Source organism: Malaclemys terrapin, chromosome 5, assembly GCF_027887155.1.
Source record: "Malaclemys terrapin pileata isolate rMalTer1 chromosome 5, rMalTer1.hap1, whole genome shotgun sequence".
Lineage (NCBI taxonomy): Eukaryota > Metazoa > Chordata > Testudines > Emydidae > Malaclemys > Malaclemys terrapin.
In genome coordinates, this window is record NC_071509.1 from 120430181 (window position 1) to 120457922 (window position 27742).

Below are 27742 nucleotides of genomic sequence, written 5' to 3' on the forward strand. Positions count from 1 at the left end.
GAAGACCACCATTATGACTTGAGCTCCCTTTGAAAACTCACCAATAGATTTGAAGTACTGCAGAGCATTCCGAGCAGGGCCATGGTACAACAGGCTTCCTGCAGCCAGTAACGTCAGGCTATCAAACAATCTGAATATGGAGTACCGGGGCTGATGGAGTGAAAAGATTATTGTTTTCCCCTGACTTGACATCCTGAATGCAAAAAAACAAAATAGGAGAGGCATTAAACATCTGCAACTACAGTATTCCTTTTCTCTTATATTTTCTTTCTGCTATGAATGGCTAATACGACTCATAATCTGAAGTAATGACAAACATATCAGATCAAATCCTGGAGTCCTCTCTCAATTTGTACTCAATCCTTACTTAAGCAAGTGCCCATTAACTTCAATAGTAGCTTGTTTAAGTAAAAACTGAGTAAAAGAAGAACATGGACCTCAGAATTTGGCCCACTATCCATAAATTACTCCCTTATAACGAATTATTTTCACAATGTGTACCTAAGCATTCATTATTCTCTTGATGATTTGATAGCTGAAATGAGATGAAAGGCCACATATTTTCCAAATAACGGTTTATAGAAAATAAATTCTTGTGCAAATATTTGTAACATCTTAGGATAAGTTGCATACTGTTTTATAAGATATAATGGAGCAAACAAAGCAGAAGAAAGTTTAAAAGGGCCAAATCCTAAAGCCCTTACTAGGCGGGACAAAGAGAAAGTGGGGCGCATCAAGTCTTAGCCAGATTCTAACCTCCCATACCTACAAAACCAAGTAATGTAAATTACTGCAGAAGCGTTTAAGCGTAAAGTAACTAGCAATGCTCTTCCTTCCATGAGATGTGGCATTCCCTCACCCACTCCAAACACATGACACATTATTCAGAGAGCTGTCCTAGGGATATTGAGAAATGGTAGGGTAGGTAACTGTGAATGCATGAGATTTCTATATCAAAGTTCCTTTCCCTGGGCAGATCCTCCAAAAGGATTTGTTTGTTGGTCCAAATTCCCTGCCCCTTTTGGCACAGTGTGGGTTGTGGAACAGGAGACAGAGTCTGACCCATTGTAGTGAGGCCTTATCAGAAACAACTGGGAGGTGGGCGGGCCTCCCACTGAGTCAGAGAGGGAGGAACCATTCTGTGATTCCTAGTGGGCGGAGCCAGGCTAGGCTTGCCACTCCTGCTGAAAGCTAAGGGGTGGGGCAGGAAGTATAAAAGGGAGAGCCTATAACCCAGTTGAGTCTGAGCCAGGGAAGGAAGCAAATGTCTCCTGGCTGCTGCAGCTCTCTGGAGCGAAACCTGTGCTGCGCCTTGCCACGCCCTGCCGCTGAAGAAGACTGACCCAGGCAAAGAGGTGCCAGGACTGCCATTCACCACATACCCCAAAGAGACCAGGGACAGCCCTGAGCTGCAGGTACATGATGGTGGGCAAGCAGAAAGTAGCTCAGGGTCAGCTAGCTATGGTTAGGGTGACCAGATGTCCTGATTTTACAGGGACAGTCCCAATTTTGGGTCTTTTTCTTATATAGGCTCCTATTACCCCCTGCCCCCTGTCCTGATTTTTCACATTTGCTGTCTGGTCACCCTAGCTATGGTCCAGTTGTATTGCTGCCTGAATCCAGGTCAGTGTGTTGTGGCTGGATCCCCCCTGACCCAGTGGTGGAACCATCTGCCACTGTTAGGGCCCTGGGCTAGGGCCTGGGATCCGTGGGGTGGCAGCTTCTCCACCTTAGGCCAAGGGGCCTACATTTGTCTGCCATCTGCCTGCGTGAGGATGACAGACTGTCTGGTATTCCACCCTGCCTGAAGGCCTGAACTCCCTAAGACTATTTGATTCCTCTGCCCTGGCTGAGGGCTGGAGCCTTGAGACTGTTTGTTTGCCCTACTCTATCCTGCCAGAGGGGCCCTGACCTCACCACTTGCATCACAACTCCCCTGAAACAGAGCAGTGCCCCAGTGATGTGGTGAGGTGGAGTGGCCTCCCACTGAGCCAGAGAGAGAGAGGGATGATTGCTAAAACACTACACTAGCTGATAGAATTAGAAGGAAATTCCATTTGTGGAAGCCTGCAGTTTCCATTCCCTTACATGGGAATAACCCAATCATAAACCAATACATCAGGCTGTGACTATTTCTAAATATATCTTAATTCCAGATACAGTATATAGAGTACACTTCTATCAAAGACAAGATAGTTCTTTCCCAGTGATTCCATTGCAGTCACCTTTTCAGGAGCAGCAAGACAGCATTGGCAGTGCTGGCATCTAATCCAGTAGTTGGTTCATCTAAGAACAAGACTGCAGGGTCAGTAATGAGTTCCATTCCAATATTGGTCCGTTTTCTCTCTCCCCCAGATACACCACGAATAAACTGGGTGCCAACCTAGTGCAAAAGAAGCATCACACCTTTAAAAGGAGATTTCTTTATTAATTAATTAATTAATTTTTATTAACTTTCTCAAAATCTAGGAAAATATTAGCGCCAACTTCAGATGTTAGATCAGAAATCAATATTTATATGAAACAAACATTCACATGATTTAGTGATGAAATGATAGCAATGCATCAAAAATGAAAAAATGAACCAGTTTTCTAACAAAAAAAAATTAAGATAAAGTTAAGATGGTAAATGTAGGTAGCTTTTTAAAAAGTGCCTTATTAGAATGCTGTAAATTTAAAATAAGTAGCTATGCTGCTAATCCCCAGGAGTTCTCAGCACCTCAGGATTAAAAAATACATATAGACCCGTATTTACTGTGTGTGAATGGTGCCACAAATGGTGGAATGTCGGGGAGCAAAGTGCAATTCTATTCTGAAAAGCGAGTGTGTAAAAATGCACCTTCTAAATCAACAGATCTGCTCCCTGCATGTATGCAAAGTCATATCTGGTTACTTTCAGGACAAAAATAATTTGTACTGCATTTTAGTCCAATGAGAGAGCCTGAGATGTCATCTGTTCTTTTAACAGAATTAATTAACTAACTTTCATTTGCTCAACCAATCAGTGACATCTGTACATCCCCCATTCACTGAATGGGGTTACAGAAGTATCACAAGGCATCATTTGATATGCAGAATCTTTATTACTGATGATAAAGTGCTAGAAAGAAAGAACTCAGCTTCATTTACAGAACCCAGGATTTAACTACAGAGATGGAAGTTAGAAAAAACACTTTTTGAATTGTAAATTGAACACATTTGATATAGAAATCACTGAGCTACTATGTATAGAACACCACAATGCCATTTTCAAGACTCTCTTCAGGGTAGAAGTATACTTTAAGGTAGTCTTAACTCTGAATTTCCTGCTTTTCAAATGTTTGTTGATTGTAACTACAACAGTCTAATGGGGTTGGTTGGTTTGTTAAATGCTATGTAATTACAACACCAACTGTCTCATACCTCAGCTTTTTGTTTGGTAATATTAAATACCATGTCATGCTATGCCATGTGTAGTTACCTTGGAATCTGCCACTTTGGCCAAACCCAGTTCCCTGATGATTTGGTTCACTCTTTCCTTCTTTTCCTGTTCAGACACGGTACTCGGCAATCGGAGTGCAGCTGAGAACTCAAAATTTTCTCTCACTGTCAGGGTCCCCATAACCACATCATTCTTACAAGACACAAAAATATTAGCAAGTTTTAGTCTCAAGCTTAATTTTTCCTTTATTTATACCATGCTACAGTATTGTAACGAATAAGCATTAACATCTGCAGGAAGGGAAAACTGAACAAGACCAAAGTTCACAAATATGATACTTTTGATACAAGAGTCCAACAGAGCTTTTTCCATCAACAAGCAAACGCTTTTCAGATATATGCCTCATCCTTTACAATTAAATGCTCTCTTTACTTTTGAAATCATATTAACATTGTTTAACTTCTCACAGTGGAATCTGTACTAAGGGATTTCATGCCCATGAACTAGGGAGATTCCCCAGCCCAGAGAAGTCCCAACCTCTAGTGGTCTGTTTACTTGTGCTGGAAGATGCCTGGCTGTGGTCTGTGGAAATAGAAGCCCAAACCCTTACTGTACTGGATTCCCACTGCTAGATAATCTAAAACCTGGATATGACAGAGGTCTGGAAAATCATGACTGGTGTGGAGAATGTAAATAAGGAAGTGTTATTTACTCCTTCTCACTACACAAGAACTAGGGTCACCAAATGAAATTAATAGGCGTGCAGGTTTAAAACAAACAAAAGGAAGTATTTTTTCACACAATGCACAGTCAACCTGTGGAACTCCTTGCCAGAGGATGTTGTGAAGGCCAAGACCAACGGTTCAAAAAAGAACTAGATAAATTCATGGAGAATAGGTCTATCAATGGCTATTAACCAAGATAGGCAGGGATGATGTTCCTCGCCTGTTTTCCCAGAAGCTGGGAATGGGCGATAGATCACTTGATGATTACCTGTTACGGTCATTCCCTTTGAAGCATCTAGCATTGGCCACTGTTGGAAGATCGGATACTGGGCCAGACGGACCTTTGGTCTGATCCAGTATGGCCGTTCTTATGTGGGAAACCCCAGGACAGGGAAAGCCCATCCTCTGAATCCAAAAGAATCCAAGACCATGTTTGGCAGGTATTCCCCAGGATAGGAAGTTGTCCCCCACACCCTCATGAGTGGGAATGCATTGTGCTGATGAATCAAAGGTTATATATGGTATGGATTCACCAGGGAAGGGAAATGGTGTCCACTGGATACGGAGTTTTCCTGTGTTCTGCCTATAAAGCCAGAGCCCAGTTGACTCAGTTTGCTAGCTAGACCTAATCTCTGCGAAGTGAGGGAAGGGCAGTAGTCTTTCCCGAAAAGATTATAGTACCTTCTTTGGGATTGAGGGAGAGAGTTGTCCTCTGTGCCAGCTCCCCAAAGATGGAAAAGGCCAGCTGGCTACCACCAGCTGATATCAACTGAAAAGATGGAGGAATGTTCATGGAACAAGCCCCAGGTGGAGAAGCATGGAAAAGATGGGGTACGAAACATTGTTTTTGTGCTGATCCCACATGTTGTGCTGATCCTCCCAATGTTGACTCTGGGAGGAGTAATTTCTCAGAAAAGATAAAAAAGTATATAAGACCATTTTCTGATCTCAGTAGCACTGGTCAGAATAACTTCATGGACTTTAATGGAGTTACTCTGGTTTACACCTTTATATCTGGGCTCACAATCTGGCCCGAAGTATCCAGACGATATTTCAACTAGATAGGATAATATTCAGATTTAAGATAGCGAACAGTTGGAGCCTGAACTATATGACAATGTCTTTTTAAATGGTGGTCTCTCAAATAAGATTCCAGGAGTTTGCTGAATTTTAAGTATCTTTAAACTCAATATTTTTTTTTAAATAACAAATTTCAGATAACTTACAAGCTTCCAAAGCTAGTTTTTGGTCATACATGGCTGATCCATAATCTGCTGCTAGTCTTCCACAAGCCAGCCCTTCAGCCCTCCACACACACCCCAAATTTATTGGGAATAATTAGTCAACTATAACTCTGATATGGTCCCTACTCTGGACAGTCCCTATAACAAGTCACACTCCCTCTCCCCATAACTAGACCTGAAAGGCTATGTCTACACTGCAGCTGGAAGTGAGCTTCCCAGCCAGGATAGACAGACTCACGCCAGCTCTGCTCAAGCTCCTGTGCTAAAAATAGTAGTGTGGACTTTGCAGCTCAGGCTTTCAAGATTACCTGACCCCCTCAGTCTGAACTCAAGTAGCTAGTCTGAATCTCTTCCAGAGCTACAACATCCACACTGCTATTTTAACGCACTAACTAGTTTGAGTGAAGCTAGCATGAGTCTGCCACACTAGCTAGGAGGCTTGCATCCAGTAGCAGTGTGGACATACCCTAAGCTCTCTCTAGGATATCGCAGTTGGAGGCACAAAGAGCAAAGCAGAAATCTGAATATAAAAGTAGTAACAGGACAAATGAAAAAACTGTATAATGTAGATAACTTTGTACAAAGCTAATACAATTGGGCCCTTACCCTGACTGACATCTCAAGACAATACTGTAATAAAAATAATATTGAAATAAATGTAAAGGAGGCACATCTGAAACAATCAACAATGGGGCACATGACTTACAAGGAGAAGCTGAGGGAACTGGGGTTATTTAGTCTGCAGAAGAGAAGAGTGAGGGGGGATTTGATAGCAGCCTTCAACTACCCAAAGGGGGCTTCCAAAGAAGATGGAGCTAGGCTGTTCTCAGTGGTGGCAGATGACAGAATAAGAAGCAATGGTCTCAAGTTGCAGAGGGGGAGGTCTATGTTGGATATAAGGAAACACTATTTCACTAGGAGGGTGGTGAAGCATTGGAATGAGTTAACTAGGGAAGTGGTGGAATCTCCATTCTTAGAGGTTTTTAAGGCCCGGCATGACAAAGCCCTGGATGGGATGATTTAGTTGGTGTTGGTTCTGCTTTGAGCAGGGGATTGGACTAGATGACCTTCTGAGGTCTTTTCCAACCCTGATATTCTATGATTCTAACTGCAGGTCATTTTCCTGCAAATTTTCAGCAACGATTAAAAACATAACAGTTGGGTTGAAAATAAAAACAAAGAAAATCTTCTCGTAACATCTTCTTGTAGTCTTTGAGGCCAATGAAAATAGGTTCAAATTCAGGTGAAATTCAGTCAGGGTGATCCAATATAATAACCAAAGTGTAGTAGAAAATGGAAAAACTACCAAACGTCACGAGGTGTTTGTTTACAATAGAAAAACATTTATCAAAAATTGGGACACTAGAAAAGGAGTAAGAAACACTACACTGGTTTCAACATTTTTTATCAGGTTCTTTTGTCAATAAATTTTATACCATAATTCTCATCACGGGTCTGTATGAATCAATTAGTGGTTAATTTTAATCCAGATTGTGTGTCTCTCTCTGGAGGGAGGTTAAAACAGTAAAGGCAGATAGTAACTGCAGGCTCATTTACCTGTACCACATATCCAGAGATGCATTTAAAATTGGCAGGCCGAGGAGCTCCATTTATCAAAATCTCTCCAGAGAGCCCGTGAGGATCTTTCCTTGCAGCTAAGATATCCAATAGCCTAGAAAAAGAAAAATCATGCTCCTAAAAGGGTTCTGAAGAGTAAATCTTTGAACAGTGGAGTAGGTAGAAGATAAATTTGGCATACAAATCCAGTTAACAAAATGTGATGTGCACACAGTTTTGATGCTGAATGCAAGCTCAGCATTTCTCCTGTGACAAGATCTGCTCACAGTAAGCAGAGGTGGGACAGTCAGGGTTAGGGCTCCCTGATTTTTAGGGAGCCTTTGTGCTGGCCCTGGCAAAGGTTTGAGCAGCCTATGAGCTGCTGCAATTTTATGCCAGCTGGAAAAGGTTCCAAAACTTAGATTTACATCACAAACTTAGTTTGTACACCTAAATCAAATAGCTGAACTCTAGATACCTTATTTTTGAGTATGGAAATCTGAGTTGTCCTTTGAGTGATAGAGCTGCAGTTTGGGACATATTAATTAAGAGTTTGGGTTGAAGCCACTTCGAACACTTGGCTCTTGTGTTCCTAATCATCCGTACTGTAAGTATGCAGGCACATTTTCTGTTTGGTGTGGTTTCTCAATGTGATGAATATGGATAACATAAAACAAGTCTTTTCATTGCTTCAATACTTACGAAGATTTGCCACTGCCAGTGGGTCCCAAAATTGCATTAAGACCGGGTCTCATAATCCCACTGCAAACAAAAGCAACATTTCCTGAATTCATGGCTCTATTTGTAGATTAATTCATTTAATTTGAAGGCCTTTTTTGTTTGTGTGGTATTGTAAAAACAAAATCCTTTGGGAACTGGTGATGTTCCTCAGCTATGTGAAATAACAAAATTATAAAAAAATTAATGATCTTCTAGTAAGTAATTTTTAGTTTTGAATTATATTTCAGAGTGGTAGCTGTGTTAGTCTGTATCAGCAAAAACAACAAGGAGTTCTTGTGGCACCTTAGAGACTAACAAATTTAAAAAAAAAAAAAAAAAAAGCCCCACACATTTAGCTCCTCTTTTTCTCCCAAAGTTCAGGTCCAATTGCATACCTACTTTAGCATGGACATTTACACATTTTTCCTGAGAACTTACAGTTTATGCCTACAAACTGGTGGTGATTTGCACACTAACGTGATCTTTGCCATCAGAACTAAGGTGGGCCTTGAGTTAAGCATCTGAAAAGTGATTTTCAAACTCTCAAATATATCAGAGTTTCAATATGAATCACAAATTCCAACTGAACTGAGGTATTTCTTTGCAGTGCTGCAAACAACACATCTGTATAAGGGTTCTAAACTACTCATTTCTTCGCTTTTTTTTTTCTTTCAAATTATCATACAACATTTATAAAAGAAATAATATATCGGTACAGCATTAAGTTTAAATTAAATAACACACAACTGATGTTGTAAACCTCATGTATTAAATGTATCAATATCACATTAATTCTGTTTTATAAACTAATACAAAAGTTAACATACAAAGTGTGAATTCAAAAACTATTTTTTACAGTTATTTTATCAATCATTCCTGAATCCATCTGATGGATGTTGACATGAGGTTGTTGACTAAGTTGTATGAAAAAGAAAACAACATTAACATACACTAAACATTTTTTAAATACGTACTTGATATCTTTCAAAATTTGTTTAGGAACAGCTTTTTGACAATATAAAAAGCCACTCCTCACTTTCACTCTGTAGCAGATGTTGTGAAAGGTCACAGTGGCTTCTGCAGGAAACTTTCTCTTTTCTATAGAGGACAGTTTTCTCCAGGGGAGGCCATTGGTACTTGGTTCTGCTATCTGAAGACTGCTGTGTGGTTGGTTCTCTGTCATTCTGAAAGGATGTTTCTGCTGTTTATAACAAAAATAATTATAGTAAAAGTTACCATTCACAATAAAAACAATCAATAGAAACAAGTAGTTAAAATATAAATTTAATGTTTTGTTGTGGGAGAAACCTACATGTATGGCAACATTCATGACACTCTCATATCCTACTAATTCCTCTTAAAAAAAAAATCAACTATACAATAACAGCAAGGTTTCAGTCAATCATAGCATACCAAAATTGAATGCCATTATTCGAGAAATGATGTATAAATACCTCCTGACACTATTGTTTCATTTTTTAATAAAGCCCAATTCCTTCAAACTACTATTTACTTGTTAGGCTTTTCCTCAAAGCATTACTCAGTTTTTGAACCCACAAATGAACAAATTCAGCTAAAACATCTCCATAAAGTTACATCTCTGGAAAGAAGGCAACAGCAAAACTTTCAATCTTTACTATACAAGATACAATATTTTACTTTTTCATATTGTAACTCTAATATAATGCAAACAAGAGCCTGCAAAGAGACAAGACAAGTACCACATCTGTATTATGGCTAATTTTGTCCACTTTTATACTATACTTAATAACTCAGGCCCTACCAATTTTACGGCCGTGAAAAATGTGTCACGGACTGTGAAATAAGTCCACCCCCCTGGATTCTGCCAGGGCTCAGGGTGCCCATTTTTCCAGGGGCCCCGCAAATGGGCCAGGGCCCCTGTGTTAATCTGCCACTGACAGGGACTAACAGCTATAAACCCTCAGTTTTGGTGCTCCCAACAGCATGGGGGAGATGCCTGCAGGAACCTCCTCCAGCTGCAGGAAGCGCTGGGGCTGCTGCCCAGCCATGGAGCTTCCTGCAGCCCGGGGAAGTACCCAGAGGTGGGTCTGATCTCCCCCGAAGAGGTGCTGTGCAGGGGAAGAGCAAGTCCTGTCCCTCTCCAGCCCGTGCAGGCTAGCAGATAGGAGCCCCTGGCTGGGGCACTCCTAGCAGAATGGGGAGATCAGACTCCTCTCCACATCCAGGAACCTCCTCCCTCTTCAGGAAGCTCCACTGCTGCTGCCTTCAGAGCCCAACTGTGAAGGCAGCATGGAAGTGAGGGTGGCAATCCTGCGACACCCTTACAACAAATTTACAAACGTCCCCCCCACCCCCATGCCTTTTTGAGTCGGGACCCCCATGGTTACAACACCCTGAAATTTCAGATGTAAACATCTGAAATTGTGAAATTGACCAATTTTAAAACCCTCTGGCCATGAAATTGACCAAATGGACCCTGAATTTGGTAGAGACTTATTAATGATTTAGACAACATAATGTTCAGTGCTATGACTATATTTGTAAGTGACACACAACTACAGACAAAAATATTAGATTGCATGTGGGGGGTATAGATTTATATGAATCAATGTAAAGAAATGAAAGGGTAATGAGACAAAAAATAAATCAACCAAATCAAGAGTTATAAAGAGTCAATTGTTTTACGGTGATTTATTTGAGTATATATTTATATTTATAATGTTGTATTTACTGAAGTACTTTTCATACAGACTATTTTTTGCACAATATTTACTATTGTTTAACTTTACTTTAAATGAGAACTAAAAACATTTCTATAAAGGGACTGAGGGTTATCTAGTTTCTCTATCGCTTCTCTGAAAGGATATTTCTATGTGGTTGGGGTGTAGATGGGGGAAGGTTGTATGGGTGGGGGGGTGTAGGTGTAAATGGGGGTGCAGTTGTGTATGGGTAGGATGATGTATGTATTTGTGTGGTGTAGATTGTGTTTATAGATGTGTATGGGGTAGGTATAGGTGTATGGGTGGAATGTAGGTGTAGATGGGGAGTTTAAGTGTGTATAGATGGAGGGTAGGGGTGTGCATGTGGTTTGGGTGGGGTGTAGAGGAGTTGTATAAGGTTGGGGTGTAGATATGTATGGGGTGGGGTGTAGTTGTAGATGTGGGTGTATAGATGGTTGCAGTGCGGACGGGGTCTAGGTGTGTATGAGCGGGGTGTAGATGGGGGGTTGTACATGTTTATGGTGTAGGTGTCGGGATGGTTGCTGTGCAGGTGGGGTGTACATGGGGGGGTTTGCGCATGGTTGTGATGTAGGTGTATAGATGGTTGCGGTGTGGATGGGGTGTAGGTGTGTATGAGTGGGGTGCAGATGGGGGGTTGTACATGGTTAGGTGTAGAGATGGTTGCAGTGCAGGTGCGGTGTAGATGGGGAGGTTGTACATAGTTACAATAATAATTTATAAATCTATCCTATCTCCTAGAACTGGAAGGAACCTTGCCAGGTCATCGAGTCCAGCCCCCTGCCTTCACTAGCAGGACCAAGTACTGATTTTGCCCCAGATCCCCAAGTGGCCCCCTCAAGGATTGAACTCACAACCCTGGGTTTAGCAGACCAATGCTCAAACCACTGAGCTATCCCTCCCGGGTGTAGGAGTCGGGTTGAACCCCTCTCCCCGCAGCACAGTTACAGTTAAGGTGAGCAGACAGCAAGCGTTAAAAAATCAGGACGGGTTGAGGGGTAATAGGATCCTATATAAGAAAAAGACCCCAAATCAGAACTGTGCCTATAAAAGCGGGACATCTGGTCACGCAAGTTACCCTCACCCTTACCCTGCACGGCTCCCGGGGGAGTCGTTGGTTGGATTTTCAGCTGCTGCTGGGATCACGGCCCCGCTCCGCTCCCGGACTCAAGTCCGCCTCTCCCTACGGCAGCGAAGCGCCTCCTATCGCCCCGCGCTGGCTGCGCCGCAAATGGGCAGGTGAGAAGGATGCGCGGGCAGGCACGTGGCGAAGTAGGGTGGCGGGTGCCCGGTTCGCGCTGATGGGGTCGGCTCGCGCCTGCCCATTCCCCCCCACCCTTTCTTACTTCTCAGGCAGCCCCTCTCGCCCGCGCGCAGTTGTGTGCCCCCCGCCCCTCCCAGCACGTGCAGCGAGTAACGGCTTTAACGGAAGCCACCGGCGGCTGCCACTGGGAGCGCGCGCACGTTTCAATGGCCCGGTCAGGGGAGCAGCCGCCCCGTTGTTCGTTCTCTGCCCCGGGCACCGGGGGCCCTTGCTCCGCGCTCTGCGCGCTCCTGCGCCCACACTGACGCCGTCTGTTGTGCCCCCGCCCCCGCTCAATAAACGCGTCTGAGAAAGAGAGCGCGAGTGTGGCAAGTACAGGCCCTTCTGTGCAACTGACAAAATTGAAATACCCCCCCCCCCAAAAAAAAAAAGTTTAAAAACAAACAGCGACATTATTCACCGACACTTTATTTTTATATATAAAAATAAATTGTGCCAAGGGTATCTGTGCGGTTATCCTGGAAAACTGTGCAATAAAATCCAATACAATAAAATCCAATAGTCTCCTTTTAATATTGCCCAGTTATAGATGTATGATGCCAATTTCAAGAACCCTATGTAAGTGGTTGGCTCTAACAACAAAAGAGGGACTAGGAAAATAATTCACCAAAATCAGTGGCACAGTCAGATAAAGGCTTTATTTGTGAGCATGGTACTAACCCATAGTCATTTGCTTAGGAACCTGCTGGTTTTAAGGCCATGGCACTGGTGAGCTATTGGCTACTTTGATGGTCATTTACCTTGACTGTGATAGATGATTTTTAGAAGGTTTGCATAATAAATATCAATGTTACATACAAGTTTGCTTCTGTTATACAGGAATATATCATTTGCATATACTGTACAGTTCAGATATCTCACTGGAGATTGTGACAAAACAGCTTATTTTGTGACAGGTCAGAAGGACAGACAATAATCAAATAGTACATAATATTATTGAAATCAGTTCAATGAATGTTAAGAAGTAAATTTTATATTTTAATTAATGGAACAAACATACATAATATGAATAACTAACAATCAGTTATACCACACAAAAATTTGTGTCAGCCACCTACATTGCTGTGTGACTGACAATTATGTCCTGAAAAGGTTAGAAATAAAATTTCAACCATTCAGAAACCAGCTTATTCACAGATGCACAATATGTTTTTAAAAGACTACTTTCCATGGGCGACTTGCTGTGACTGAATGAAGTAAACAGGTGTGATCTCTATGCTAGTCAGAATGTCAGTATATTGGCTAGTGGCACAGTGAGCAACCATCACTGTACCAGCATGCATCAGACACTATTACGAAACATGTTATAAAATCAGTTGTGAAACATGGCTTCATACTTTTGATAAATGCCTTGGTAGAAAATACACAGTAATTATATTTTATCTGTTACATCACTATGGTTTGAATTCAGACGTTAGCTGGGTTTCTCCCCATGACTTTAGGGAACAGCAGTAGCTAAGATATAAATAGAATTAATGTCAACAACAAAGGTCTGAAACATTTGGAAATTTTAAAACTACATCTTACCTGATTTATTTTGCTAGTAACCTAAAATAAAGAGGGAGGATTTCGGTAAAGAAAATACATGGAGAAGAAAATTTAAAATGGTGGGATATCAGCTTTTAGGACTTCAGGGGAAACCATGCTGCAGTGTATTACAACCCACGTGCATATAAAAGGGCTCTTCAATTTTTTCAAAAAGTGTTTTAGTGACACTTCACTGATGACAATGCATATGTTCTCAAGCCCCAGACACAACCTTTTCTGTCCACCATTGAGAAAGACGTGAACACATCAGTGATAACGAAAACAAACTAAAACTATTCCCACATACATTTGGGCACAATCCTGCAGCCCTACTGACCTCAATTGAACACTAAGGGCTGCAGAATTGGGTTCTTTTTACATGCTTTTGTTACTTATTAACGCATTTTATTTAATATTACAAATTTCACAGAGAAAATGGGTCAATAGCGGGACTGGTGATGTTCAGTTTATTTATGGATGATCTAGAAGAGCGTAAATGTTGAGACAGTAAAATTTGTGGCTGACAAAAAATTATTTAAATTAGTCAAGACTAGAGAGGAGTGTGTGCAATTTCAGAAGGACCTAACACACTTAGGTAATTGGGCCACACAATGTTAAATAAAATTCAGTATGGACAAGGGCAGTAATGCATACTGGAGGGAACTTCACATACATACTGACAGTTTAAATTGTTACCATGGGAAAAATATATAAGAATCATTGAAGGCAGCTCACTGAAGAGGTGCAACAATGGAAAAAATGTTAAGATGTTAGGCTCTGCTAAGATGGATAATGGAATACAGAAAGCATTATAATACCATCATAACCAGATAGTACTTCCTTTGAATAACACATTTATTTTTGGTCACCACATTAAAAAGACACACTATAGCTGCAACAGAAAAAATCCTAAGGACAACAAAGATAATTTGTTGCACGGGAGCTGGGAAGCCGTCCATTCAAGGAGAGTAGGAATAAATACAACAGAGTTATATAAATTAACAGAATGAGAATATCTTTAGGGTACACCTAACTTCCCCTTCAGATAACACAAAAACAGGAGGTATTTGACATAAGGAAATTTAAAATGCAACATAAAGTGATAAGAACAGGAGTACATTGAGGAGATATATATATACACACATACAGAGAGCATGAAAAGGTGGGAGTTGTCTTACCAACTCTGAGAGGCCAATTAAGTAAGAGGGAAAGAAGTGATATGTTTTTTTCTCTTACTTAATTGGCCTCTCAGAGTTGGTAAGACAACTCCCACCTTTCCATGCTCTCTGTATGTGTGTATATATATCTCCTCAATGTATGTTCCATTCTGTGCATCCGAAAAAGTGGGCTGTAGCCCACAAAAGCTTATGCTCAAATAAATTTGTTAGTCTCTAAGGTGCCACGAGTACTCCTGTTCTTTTTGTGGATCAGACTAACATGGCTGCTACTCTGAAACCTGTCATAAAGTGATAATTTATTTACATTAATATGTAGTTTCTCCAGGTATTACAGCTGTAGTATGTTGTTAAGGCAGTGTTGCCAGCTCTCACTATTTGATCATGAGTCTGGCGATGAGGGTTTAAGGAAAACACCAAGCAATGGCTGGAATCAAGAGATTACATGAGAATCTCAGCTCTCACTTCAAAGAAGTTTCTAGCCCACATGGTTCCAGAATAAAGCTTGAAAACATGAAGCAAATTCACCCTAAGAGCAGAAGACAAATAAAAATAACCAAAAAATTATTACTTTAAAAAAAAAATCTCACAATGGAGATAGGACACCAAAGTAGATTACTGGTCTGTTGCAGTATGGTAATTTGTGTTCCTAACTGAAACATTGTGCAAAGAAAATATACATTATATTTGGCATGTATATTTAATGCACATTTTCCCATGCATGATAGTTAAGTTTGTATTCAGCAATAAATATTTCCACATTACTGAAGCCATGCAAACCGATTTTACATCTGACCAGTGAGCAGATGTGAGAGGCTGGGCAGAGCCATAACCTCACCTTCTGCCTGCTTCTCCTTTTGTGGCACTGCACCCTTTACAATTGGTCTAATGAAGAGATGAATACTCATATGTACATTTCATGACCAAAAAGAAAATTCAGGAATACTGTAAATTTCCAAAAAGTGCAATTTCAATGAATATTTAGTATTGCTGAAGATTTTTGTTAACTTTGTTCAATTTTGAGGCAAGAGATAAGATACAAAAGAGTACTATTAACAAAAAATCAATTCAGTTTTCTAACTTATAAAACTATCCAAACAGTGTGAATCACAGTTTATTTACACTTTTGTTTTAAGATAACTTTTTCATGAAGCGCAGTTTCAGATAACAAATTGTAAGGAAAATGATTGTCATGCATGCAAGAGCCACATGATTCTGCCACAGGCCCCAGGAAGTTGCCTCAATTCCTTGGTTTTTCAAATATTCTTCTCCAGTACAATACCTACAAATACAAACAGAGATTTTTAAAAGTGAATCCTTTGTTAGGTGTCTGTTATGTTCATTTAAACTGGAATTCCACATGACAACAAAGGCATTTTTGCAGCAGCCAAGTATTAAGAAAAATGCATGGAGACATTTCACGACAGGAGTTCCTGACCCCTCAGAACCATAGGATTTAAATTCCATTTTTTCTTCTCTTGATTGACTTGCAATAAGATTACAACACCGTACACACATTTAAGCTACCCAGAAAGGGTGGTCCAGTGGGTAGGGTGCTAGCCTGGGACTGAGCAGCCCAAATTCAATGTCCAGTTCTGCCACAAACTTTTTTGTGTGACTTTGAGTAAGTCACTTAGGGTGCATCTATACTTAAAATGCTGCAGTGATGCTACTGCACCACGATAGCACTTCAGTGATGACACTAACTACCCCAACGGGAGAGGTTCTCGATGGCATAGGTACTCCACCTCCTCAAGGGGGTAGTGGCTAGATCGATAGGAGAATTCTCCCATCAACCTAGCACTGTCTACACCAGAGGTTAAGTTGGTTTAACTGCTTCACTCAGGATGGATTTTTCACATCCCTGAGCAACATAGTTTCCTAGTGTAGACCAGGCCTTATTCTCACTAGATATGTCTACACTCCATTTGGGAATGAGCCTTCCAGTCCGGGTCCACAGACTTGCGCAAGCCCTGATAATACTAATCCGCTAAACCTAGCTGTGTAGATGTTGCTTTGTTCAGGCTCTCAAGCCTCCCGTCCCATGCTTGGGAGACCTGGGTGCAATGGCTACACAGCTAATTTTAGCATGCTAGCATGAGTCCCACTAGCACAAGTCTATAGATGTAGGCTGGGAGGCTTGTTCCCAGATGCAGTGTAGACATACCCATTGTGCCTCCCCAGTCTGTAAAATGGGGGGTAATAGTACTTTCTTTCCCCACAGTGGTGTTGTGAGGATAATTACATTAAAGACTGTGAGGTGGTCAGATACTATGGTCAGGGGATCATATAAGTACCCAAGATAAGAGATCATTTTCTTTTCCATTTATAATTTTATTTTTCATGTTGTATGATTAATAGTTTTGTAGCAGGAGAGGCTACCAGGAGAGTGGGTGAATAGATATTGCAAGGTTGCCTGCTACACTGTTTTGTGTGAGGGGGTTGTTTTTGTTTTAATAGACATAATGAATGCAAAATGACAAAGGCATATCGATATTACTATGAATACCTTTACTGATTGTTTTGCTAATGGCCTCTGTACCATGTTATCTTAGCACATACAACGGAAAAAACCAAACCCAAATGCTTTTTTTTCTTAATACTAAAGAAATATTACTGTAAAGAATCCTATTGTAGGTGGTGAATGCACGTCAAATTCTCTAGCACTCAAAAAGCCCTTACAATCTTGTAGATGCCTTGTACAGTAGTGGGATTCATTTTAATGAAAAACATATACTTACGGTTGGCTAACCTGTGTGCAGTTCGTATCAATCTGACTTGTATTAGTGATACCAGGGCAAAATTTCAGATCAGTAAATTCATTAACTTGCAAAGCCTTTTAAGATAAAAGAAAAAAAACAACTGAATCACTATTAAAGCGATGACAAACCAAGTGGATCAGATACTTACTAAAAATCAAATTTATCTTCAAAAGTGTTATGGCATCATAGCTTATGATCTCAGACAAATCCACCTTTTCTAACAGCTGATTTTGTTGTAAGAGTATAGTTGTATACATGATGTAAGAATATAGTTTATTCAGCATCTTATATGACAGAGGTCATCTATAAAGCAGCTGTCTAACCCAGCGCTTTCAAAAGACTCCATATTTTCCACCATAACTGTATTACTGACTCAGCTTCCTAAAAATAAGATCATAGTAGTTAGAGATGGAAAAGATCCAACTCTTATCAAGTCCACCTCCTGCAATTGCTCATATGATTCAACCTATTCACTTTCAGTTTTTTAAAAAAAGCTAAATATTCTGTGTGACTGAAGCAACTATGTGAAAGACAGCAAATTTCTTTTGTTTTTAAGTAATACAATACTGTTTCATTTTATATAGTGTTTTATGCAAACTGTATCCCAATATAGTTATAACTGAGATATATAGTTATTTAAATACCTGCACATCTCTGCACATTTGAACTGTTTGCAGATAGGAGACACTTACCTCTTACAATCACCTTTAGCTGCTGTATCCATAAACTCCTCATGCTACCTGACTAAAGTATGCCATGTCAAGTTTTAATTTTCATATGTTTAAATAACTTGCTCTTTACTCAGTAATCTATGAAACCTGGATTCATTTCTCCCATCAGATTCAGATGTCCCTTTTGACAAATGCTTCTAAACACAATGCACAGGAAAACATAGCACTTACTGTCATGCCATATCGAGGGATGCTGAAATACTGCAGCCAGGAAAGCCAAGACATGACGCTTGTAAGATTTACCAACAACCCGGAGAAAATCTGTAGACCGTAAAGACACAATACAAAATCTAAGTCCCATTTCACAGGAAAATGTTTAAGTCCAGAGTCACCATTACTAATCAAATGTGCACAAGTAACTCCCATTAGATCTATATGCTATACAGAAGTCTGAGTCATATTACATTGGGGGATAATAAGGGGTTCATATCCTCCAGTCAGAGCACACAAGTAAACTCCTATAGAGGTTGGTTGCTGGTGTACTATGCTTTTAGTTGTTAGCCCCAAATCAGGTTTTTGCTAAGTTATGGTTTTTATCATATGAAATTGTATTTTCTATTCTCCAAACTCTGCCTTTGCTTCTCTATGGCAACTAGACAAAAACAAGGCAGACAGGCACTTTTGAAGAGCCACACCGAGAGTGTTCAGGAAAAGTTTTCCCCAAGTGGCCCTGAGATCACTGTCCAATGCGGCGTTTCCCCACGTGGAAAACTGGACATGCGTCTATCCACGCTGCACTGCAGCCAACTCGCATCTCTTTCGTGTGTGGCCTATTAATAGATAGTTGGGTTCCTTGTTGATGATTAGTAAGTTAGTGGTCTCATAATTTAAGGGACTTTATCCTTGGCTCAGCTGAGGAGAGCAGGAGAAATGTGAGTCTAAGCCACTTCTCTGCTCCCCCAGCCCTGGATCAGCTAAGGTCCTCTCTAAATCATGCTGGCTGCAACAGTCCTACAGGGAACTATGCACTAGTTGCAGAGCAGATGGAGCATCATGCATCATACTCTTACCTGTGGCATGATCCCTCCCCTCTTCTTCCCCAATATTTTCATCACTAAAACTTGGCCCTAGCTAGAACATCAGATCCAAAACCCACCTTAACCCCAAATTTCTGGAGAAGTTCAGAAACAAGCCTGAACTTTGCAATTTTGGTTAATGTATGTATTGGGACAAAGTGGAACATGAAAGCCCCAGATTCTTGATCTTTTTGCAGAATTCAAATTGAGATCTCAATCTGGCTCTGAACTTCACAGATGCTTGGGTTTATGTCTAAATAAATAAAAACATAATAATGCTACTCACAATCATAAAAACAAACGCGATGGTCATGAGTAGATTAGCTACAGCTACCACGTCCTGTCCTGTTGCAATTGCTAGCGCCATAGCAGTGGCCGTGTAGGATACCATCATAAGAGTAAACATCATTATAAAGAAGGCATCTGCTCTTGGCTTCAAACCTTAGGGAGCAGAACAAGAAGGCTGTTAGTATAATTTTGTCAGAGCTTGTACCATAGCCAATGTGTACTATCTTAATATATGTAGTTGGCCCCACTTATTAGAACAAATTTTGTGGGAGGACTGATTCAAGGAAATCTGCCCTCTTTCCACCACCACACCATACACTTTGGATCACCGTCTGCAAGGCCCAAGGATCAGTGTTCCAAATTCCTATGCCTTGCTGGTTGGGGAAAGGGAGTTCAGATTTCCAAGGGCACAAAGCCTAGGGATTTTGTCTAGAATAGAACTGATGTGTATACAGTATTTGTGGATGGAGATGGGGGATTCTAATGGACTTTTTCAATGAAATGGAGGGAGAAAAAGCTAGTAGTGTGTCTCAGCCAAGCCAAGATTCACTAAGGGCTCAAGTTATCACCACAGAAAAACTGAACAGGAAGTAGTTCATGCCTCACCCCATAGAGCAATAGATCACACGCAATAAACATCCAATATTATTTCACTTGTTTCCAATGGGGACGGGACTCCCATGAGTCAGGGGTTGTTGGCAGCTGTAGATTAAGCATTAGTTTCTGAATCGCCCGTTTTACAGCCATGAAAACGTTCTCTCTGTATATCCTAATAGTGCCATAATGTCTTGTTTCTTTAAGGGAAAAACTCAGACTAGAGCAAGTGATGATTTTTGTTCTGTACTTGCATTTTGGTGACAGTAGTGCTGGAACAATTTGTATAGTGGGGGTGCTGAGAGCCATTGAACTAAGCTGTGAACCTGTATATAATGGAAACCACTTAAGCCAGGGGGTGCGGCAGTAACCCCAGAACCCTAGTTCCAGCACCTCAGGTTGCTAACATATTATTATTATTTATTTATTAAGTTTTGAAACATCCTGAAAGTTTCTTGTCTGAATTTCTTGCTCCATGAAATATTTCAATCTGACCTTCCTGAAATGTGTAACAGGCATGGTGTTTGAAACTGCATTAATGGTCTAAAATGGATGTCTGCAATTTTAAAGTTGTTCTTACTACCGGGGAAATGACTGAAAAGAGCAGGCTAATATCAGTTTCCAGGAGCTTGAGTTTTTACAATCACACTTTTCTTTTACAGGGGGTTTTATCAGCAGGGCCAACTGTAATGAAAAGTATTTTGTGATAGAATGATTAAAAGTCACTAAAAGAAAAGATAACGGCATGGAAACTAGTGAGACGGAACCATCTAGGAATGATGCTTAAATCCCTGTTTCCAAGGAAAGTGCAGATGGGACATATCACAGACTGTGACAAGAGTGCTTGAAACTTTGCAAGTTTGCCCAGTCCAGCAAATTGCATAGCAGCACCAATGGCAATCTCATGACATTCCACTCACCAAGCAAGGGAAATGATGCCATATTGGTATATGGAGTTTAAACAGAAAAAATGATGATTTTTTTTTAGTGGAAGAAGGAAGATTTGACCCAACCTACTCCTGGATATCTGAAATGATTGACAGAGGCATAAAATGAGTGTACATCGTTGGTTCTGAAGCAATTTTCTTTTTAGTTTTAATGCAGCTTGTGAATAGGGCACTTGCCTAACATGAAATAAATTATACAGGTGAAGATGATGCTTGGTAAAGTCCTCATGGGTATTAGATCAGCCATTAGCTTTGAGATGAAGTATGCAGACACTCTGTAGTACCCACTGATATATTCATGTCTAGAACACAGAAATATATACAACATATTACAGATTACATCAATTATGACGCAATCAAATCCTTTTCACATATGGACAGGTTTTGATAAAGTCATGCATGCAATTCCAGATGGAAAAATAAGACTGCATTTGTGCACATACTGTAATTACACATGCAAATGACCAATAAGATGTCATTATAATTTTGATAATTACATATGCAAATATACATGCATATTGCTGTACACAAACCTCTGAGTATGGCCCACAGTCTTTAGTGTACATCTTACATCATCAAAATACACTTAACTTATAGAAATATGTAATTCTCTGATTTTGTGACTCAAAGCCTGTAAAGTTCAAAGTATCCAATTAGTATCAACTCCATATGATTTTGGTAAAGAAGTGAACAGTTCACAAACAACTCAGTGTGAATATTATTTATCCAAACTATTAGCATTTATGGACAAAACCATCCACAGAAATGATGATTGGTTTGCAAACAATTCATAAACAAGATTAAAAAAAATGTTGGCAATGAATATTACTTGCAGTGAATAATTTGACCAGTTTGAATAACTAAATTGACATACCTAGATGACAGTTTAGTAAGGCGACAAAAAAGACTAGCAGTTGAATAAGCATCGCTAACAATAGGCAGTGTTACCCATTACATCAAGCTTTACTTACATAAATATCTTTTTTTCCACAATAAAAAGTTCAATAGCTGAAATACTGCTGAAACACTGGTTGGTGGTCACGAAGAACATTGCTCCAATTCTATGGTAAAACAAATATTTACACCTATAAAATCAGCTACATAAGTGCTTTATTCAGTTATTTTGAATATAATTTCAGTAGTTTTTATAATAGACCATGTCTAAACTCTTCCAAAGAACTACTGGCATTCACTAGTATGTGCTTTGCTACTCCACATACTCCATAATTCATGCACAAATTGTCTCTCTCCTTATTTCTCAGTAGAGATTTAAAGGTGTAATCTGAAGTATGGATTTATATAACTAAGATTTCTTTACAAAATATAAATGGACAAAGTATATTTTATTATGCTTTTTTGTCTTGTTGGCTTACTCAACTAATTCACATTTAATAACCTATCGCCAGAGAAGCAAGGCGTCATTAAGTGGGATGTCATTAGCACATGAATCCTAAATAAATGTGTCCTTTTAAAATAGGCTTGGGAAAACAGGTAGAAAAGTTTTAAACCATCTTCATTCAAACTGCTAAACCAATTTTCTTCATAGTTGTATTATTTTTTAAGTTTCAGTGAGATCTACTAAAGAAGTTAAGGGACTCATCCCACTCCTGGTTAAGTTAATGGTAAAATTTCCATTAACTTCAACAGAAGCAGGTTTGGCCCTAAGACTGAAGCTTTAGCAAATCTTGAGCTAGCTGAGTTCAATGTTTATTATTGGAATATGTGGGTAACATCTGTTGCTTGTCAGAAAGAAAGAAATGAAAAATGATTTGACTGACTTTACTCAATACTTTGTTTAAATCACCTTCGGACTGAGCACAAATATGAGACCAAAAATTTCAGTCTACAAGGAATTTGAGAAAATTATGAGCAACTGGAGATGGGTTTACCTGCTAAAATGAAAGGCCAAAATTGTCCAATGTGGATGCCAAATTTAAGCCTCTGGCATACACAGATTGAGGCACTTTAATAAAAATGGCCAGATTTTAAGAGATGCTGACTACCAATAGCTCCCACAGATGTTGCAGATGTTCAATCCCTCTGGTAATCAGGCCACTTTTATTTAGATACCAAATATAAATTTAGGCCCCAGTCAAACACGCACTCAAGTAACTTCATTCACATGAGCAGGTTCACCTCTGTAAAGTTAAGCATGTGTATAAGTGCTTGCAGAATCAGGGCTTTAGTTGCCTGAAGTTAGGCAACTAAAGTCTGAAAAATTTGGCCATTGAATTTTACTTCAGGGAAGTCTTTCCAGATACTGTTTGTTTAATTGTTGAAGTGGTTAATGTACAGTTATGCATTTTTAATATTTTGTATAATTTTCAGGAATCTTTCACTGCAAACTTAGGATCCAGTGCTGCCACCCTTACTTGCCATGAAGAGTACCTTGCTACGCAAGTAGCCCCACTGATTTCACCAGGACTACTTGCACAAGGTAGTAGACAACATGAGTAAAGGTTGCAGAAATGGGTCCTTAGGCCTTGAGTCTGCAATGAGCTTCATGCAGGTGGAGGGATTTAGCCACAGAGAGCTCATGGCAGGACTGGCGCTTATTTTGTAATGTATGATTTACAGGTATGTATTTGTTCTAAAGTGGTAGCTATGGTATCTCACAAAAGACAAGAAAAGTTCATTTTCAACCTCTAAAATTTTCATTATCTTATGATGGTAACAGCAAGGTTTTGTCAGCCCCGTTGATATTTGCTCCCTGAGTTGACTGACCTGTTTTGCACACCGGTAAAATCATCTTTTATCCCAAAGAAAATGGCACCTACAACTAGTCCCAGGAAAATTGTAACACACAGCTAAAATAAAATAAAATAAATAATTAAAGAGAGAACGGCTACAATTTAAATTTGTATTGTAATGAACATTTTTTTTTTTGAAGTTCAAAATTGCAAAAACTACATAAAATATTTAGATGGTGAATACAGATGGAAAAGAAATGTACTCATGGTACCTAGATAGAGGGTGATAAGAGATGGGAAGATGGAGAAGGTCTAGAGGAGGGGTTGGCAACCTTTCAGAAGTGGTGTGCCGAGTCTTCATTTATTCACTCTAATTTAAGGTTTCGTGTGCCAGTAATAAATTTTAACATTTTTAGAAGGTCTCTTTCTATAAGTCTAACTAAACTATTGTATGTAAAGTAAATAAGGTTTTTAAAATGTTTAAGAAGCTTCATGTAAAATTAAAGTAAAATGCAGAGCCCCCCGGACCGGTGGCCAGGACCCGGGCAGTGTGAGTGCCACTGAAAATGAGTTTGCGTGCCGCCTTTGGCACACGTGCCATAGGTTGCCTACCCCTGGTCTAGAGCATACAAAAACTCGGCATGGGATCCACAAATGCACTTAGATGCCTAAACCCCAGACTATGATTATTTAAGTATTTATGCACAGTGGAGTAGTCATTAGGCCAGAAAAGGGGTGGGGTAAATGACTCTGTAGCCCAGTGGTTAGGGAACCTACCGGGTCCAGTTCCCCTGCCCTGATCACTTTTTTCAGTTTTTATCCACAGTGGAACAGCTTCAGCAGGAGAGACTGAACGAGCCCCACCTCAGAATATTCCATAGCTCAGTGGGTAGAGCACTCTTCTGAGAGGTGGGAGACTGCTGTTCAAATCCTTTCTCCCCCTCTGGCAGAGAAGGGGGATTTGAACATGGGTCTCCCATATCCCAAGTAAGTATTCTAATCAGTGGACTGAAAGTTATAAAGTGGACAGTAGCACCATCTCCACTTCCTCCAGTGGCTGTATCTGGGTGGTGCGAAGCAGGTACCAAACTTATTCCCACAAGAAATGCCTTAGGTAGCTAAGCTGACTGACTCCAGATAATGGGTGCTCACTTGCGGATTGCTAAATGAAGCTAGGCACCTAAATCCAGGAGGCAGGGAGATGTCTATCTCCCAGAGATGAGAGGACTCCCGCCTCTGGTCAGTATCTCCTATTGGCTAGTTTAGGCAGCTCCGACCTCACCTAGCATGCTGGCTTTTGTGGATTGTCGGTTTGGAGCTGCTGGTACCCTTTTCGCTCTAAAGAAGGGCAGGATTTAACCCTAAGGGCCAGATTCTTACAGCTTTGCACTAAACAGCACTCTACTCATGGAGTAAATGCTATTCAACATAAGTAAGGGTATCAGAATCTGGCTCCTTGTAAATAGAAACACGCAACTTGAAGTTCTTTAAAATAACAAAATTATCAGTGAATTCAGTGATATAATCTGGATGATTAAATCTGTATGTCACAATTTCTTAAGACTAAGTAGAAGCGAAGAAAATCTCAGCAAAAATGATGGTATCAGGCAGTTCAGTCATGGTTAAGCATGAGGGATGCATGAGTCTTAACACTGTAAAGCATTTGATACGTGGTACCATATCATTAAGAACCTGCCGAAAGGACCAAATGTCAGGGATAATTCAGCCACTAAGCCAATTGTAGTGGGGGAAAAAGGATCATATCAAGACCAATTTGGAGAGGATTAGCAAACATGGCTTAGTGAACTGTGTACCATTTATAGACTGTGTTTGAAATCCATTACTAATGAGGTTTGGGAGATAGAAAAGATTGTGAGAAAAAAGTCAGGACCATTAACCCTGGAGTATTAGAAAGCTCTTGAGAGCATAATTCTTGTCACAAGGTCAAGCTTTTGCAATGCAATTATTTGAGATATCCATACTATCAACATACAGATATATACACACACACACAAAGCCTTTTAACTTGATGGATTCTGAACAGATTTCCCCTTTGCTATTGATTTTATTTTACTTGAGATGTTTTTTTCTCAATCCAGATAATTTATAACAGTGATAGGGTACAACTGTTGTTATGGGTTCGATCCCCTCTCGTATTACTCAGATAAAATTCAAGGGGGAGTGTTGCTGGATTAAGGACCTTAGGAAATAACACTTATCGGCTTGATCCTAATTTCTTATTCCCCAGAAGAAATCAATAACAAATTCTTTATTTAAAGGCAACTTGTAGATTTTAAAAATCCATGAACGTTATTATACTGTGCTGAATTTCCAAAAATGCAACGTTAAGAAGGTCATGTAGACTCTGAACTATAGAATATGCTTTCCCTCCTTTAAGACCTGCTACATCCAATCTATGTTTTGCATTACATATTTTACATAACATATCATGGTCCTCAGGTGCAGCCATTTCAACTTTATGTGAAGTTGGATCTATATTAGGAGACCATGAGACTATCTCTGTCTTTGACTCAGCTACTAGGACATAATTATATGTTGAGAGCTAATTTACTTTCCCTTGGGGGGAAAAAACAATGCAGTGGGCCAGATCAGAGGTGAGGACGAGATTCTGAGAATCAGCTTCTCGGTGTACCATGGCGCGGTTGCAGGGGACTACTTACTGTGAGTCAGTGTGGCAGAATGGTGTCGTTAATGACATAAGTGTGAGGAGAATCAGACCCCACACACCTAAAATAATGGTAAGTGTAAGTTGTTGCATGTCCCTGTCATGCTCATTATTTGGGAACATTTAGCCTAGCATTTTATGGCACAGATTTTCAGATACTGACCTCGATTTTAGATACAAATTTTAGGTCCAATAATTTGCAGGTGCAAAATTGTGCCTAGCCCATCTTCAGATAGAAATGGTCTCCAAATCAAATCAGACTTACAACTGTTATATTAACTATGATTACCTGAGCTATGGAGGCTTGAGGGTTGCCTATCAAGTTTTTAAATGTGCGTTTGGACACCCACTTGAGCTGATGAAAGAAGGAAGTGGTATACGTAAGTTGTCTGAAAATTGTCTTCACTTTCTTTTTATCCTCCAAAGAAATGTTCTGTAATATTGCTTTCGTTTCTTTGTAGTAGGTAGAACTGGAATAGTGCTCTGCTAACGTCTCTGCCAAAGTCTTATCACGGTTGATGTGTTCTTCAATGTTATCTTCAGGTTAAAGAGAAAAAATATTTGGTTACCTTTTATTGAATTCATAGACAAAAGTAATTCTCCAGCAATCAAGCCTACAGAGTTATGCTAGAGTTTTGATTACTAAGCAATGAGATAGCAATTATATTGGCCTATTTAGTTAAATTAATCCATTCCACTCAGTCTAGAAGTAGGAGATACAAAATACTGTGCACCCTCAGGGCCAGAAAGAATCTGTCCCCATGTTGTCAACCAGACAACACAATTTACAGCTATATCTGTCTGTTCACCCGAATCAGTTGATCTATCTCAGTTTGAAAGCATTGCATTAATTTTTGTTTCTCAAATCTACCAAGTGTGAAAGACTCAATAAATAAATAAATCTTCTAAACAATTCAGATTAGAATGATAAAGCACAAGAATTGCATGGGCGGGGGAGATTTCTCTAGATCTTATAGGACAAAGTTAGCCCTTAAATATTTATTTTATCTACATTGTACAGCAGAATTGGTACCTTAATAATGGTTTGTTTAAACCATTATTAAATCAGTTATACCTGGCCAACGGTGAATTCATTTTTATATTATAGTGTGGAAATGTCACTAATGTGCTATCACTCAGATTTAGGGGTATTGAAAACACCCCAGCTTTTATTATCTTTGCATTTTTGTTTTGGGATTAATTCAATTCTGGATTGTTACAGTATAGGCCTTTGGTGTCAGGGGACTCGCCCTCCTCATCTGAGGCTTGATCCTGCACTCATTGGAGTCAATGGTAAAGCTCCAATTGAATTCAATGGAGCAGAATAAGGCACTTGTTCATTATAGTCTCTGAAAACTACAATATTCATTTTTTAGTTTAGGACAAAAAAATACTAGCAATTACTTTAATTCAACAGAAATCAAAGGAGAGTCCCTGAGGAATTCTTCCGATACTGTGCAGGGATCATTCTGCAACCTTGATTGAGTCTCTTCATTCTTAAGGAGTATGTTTTCCTCCTACAGCATGTGTGCATATAGGGCCTGATCCAAAACCTATTGAACTCCATGGGAGTCTTTCCCTTGATGTCACTTTTGGATCAGACTGTCAAAGGAGA

At 39.8% G+C, this 27742-nt stretch overlaps 2 protein-coding genes across 2 annotated transcripts in view; both read right to left on the minus strand.

Annotated features, from left to right (window-relative positions):
* Positions 1-8850, minus strand: part of LOC128838270 (broad substrate specificity ATP-binding cassette transporter ABCG2-like) — a 35207-nt gene extending 26357 nt beyond the window's left edge. The window contains exons 1-6 of the mRNA XM_054030323.1: positions 8642-8850; positions 7650-7709; positions 6948-7062; positions 3461-3613; positions 2226-2383; positions 42-193 (exon numbers count right to left, since the gene is read on the minus strand). Coding sequence (XP_053886298.1) covers positions 42-193; positions 2226-2383; positions 3461-3613; positions 6948-7062; positions 7650-7709; positions 8642-8850 — 847 coding nt within the window. The remainder of the gene's footprint in view (positions 1-41; positions 194-2225; positions 2384-3460; positions 3614-6947; positions 7063-7649; positions 7710-8641) is intronic.
* Positions 8851-14473: 5623 nt separating this feature from the next.
* The window catches only part of LOC128838724 (broad substrate specificity ATP-binding cassette transporter ABCG2-like), a 32388-nt gene continuing 19119 nt past the window's right edge, over positions 14474-27742 (minus strand). The window contains exons 9-16 of the mRNA XM_054031164.1: positions 26417-26664; positions 23476-23558; positions 21723-21812; positions 20929-21053; positions 19209-19363; positions 18078-18167; positions 17155-17249; positions 14474-15695 (exon numbers count right to left, since the gene is read on the minus strand). Of these exons, the coding sequence (XP_053887139.1) occupies positions 15545-15695; positions 17155-17249; positions 18078-18167; positions 19209-19363; positions 20929-21053; positions 21723-21812; positions 23476-23558; positions 26417-26664 (1037 nt within the window). The 3' untranslated portion in view covers positions 14474-15544. The remainder of the gene's footprint in view (positions 15696-17154; positions 17250-18077; positions 18168-19208; positions 19364-20928; positions 21054-21722; positions 21813-23475; positions 23559-26416; positions 26665-27742) is intronic.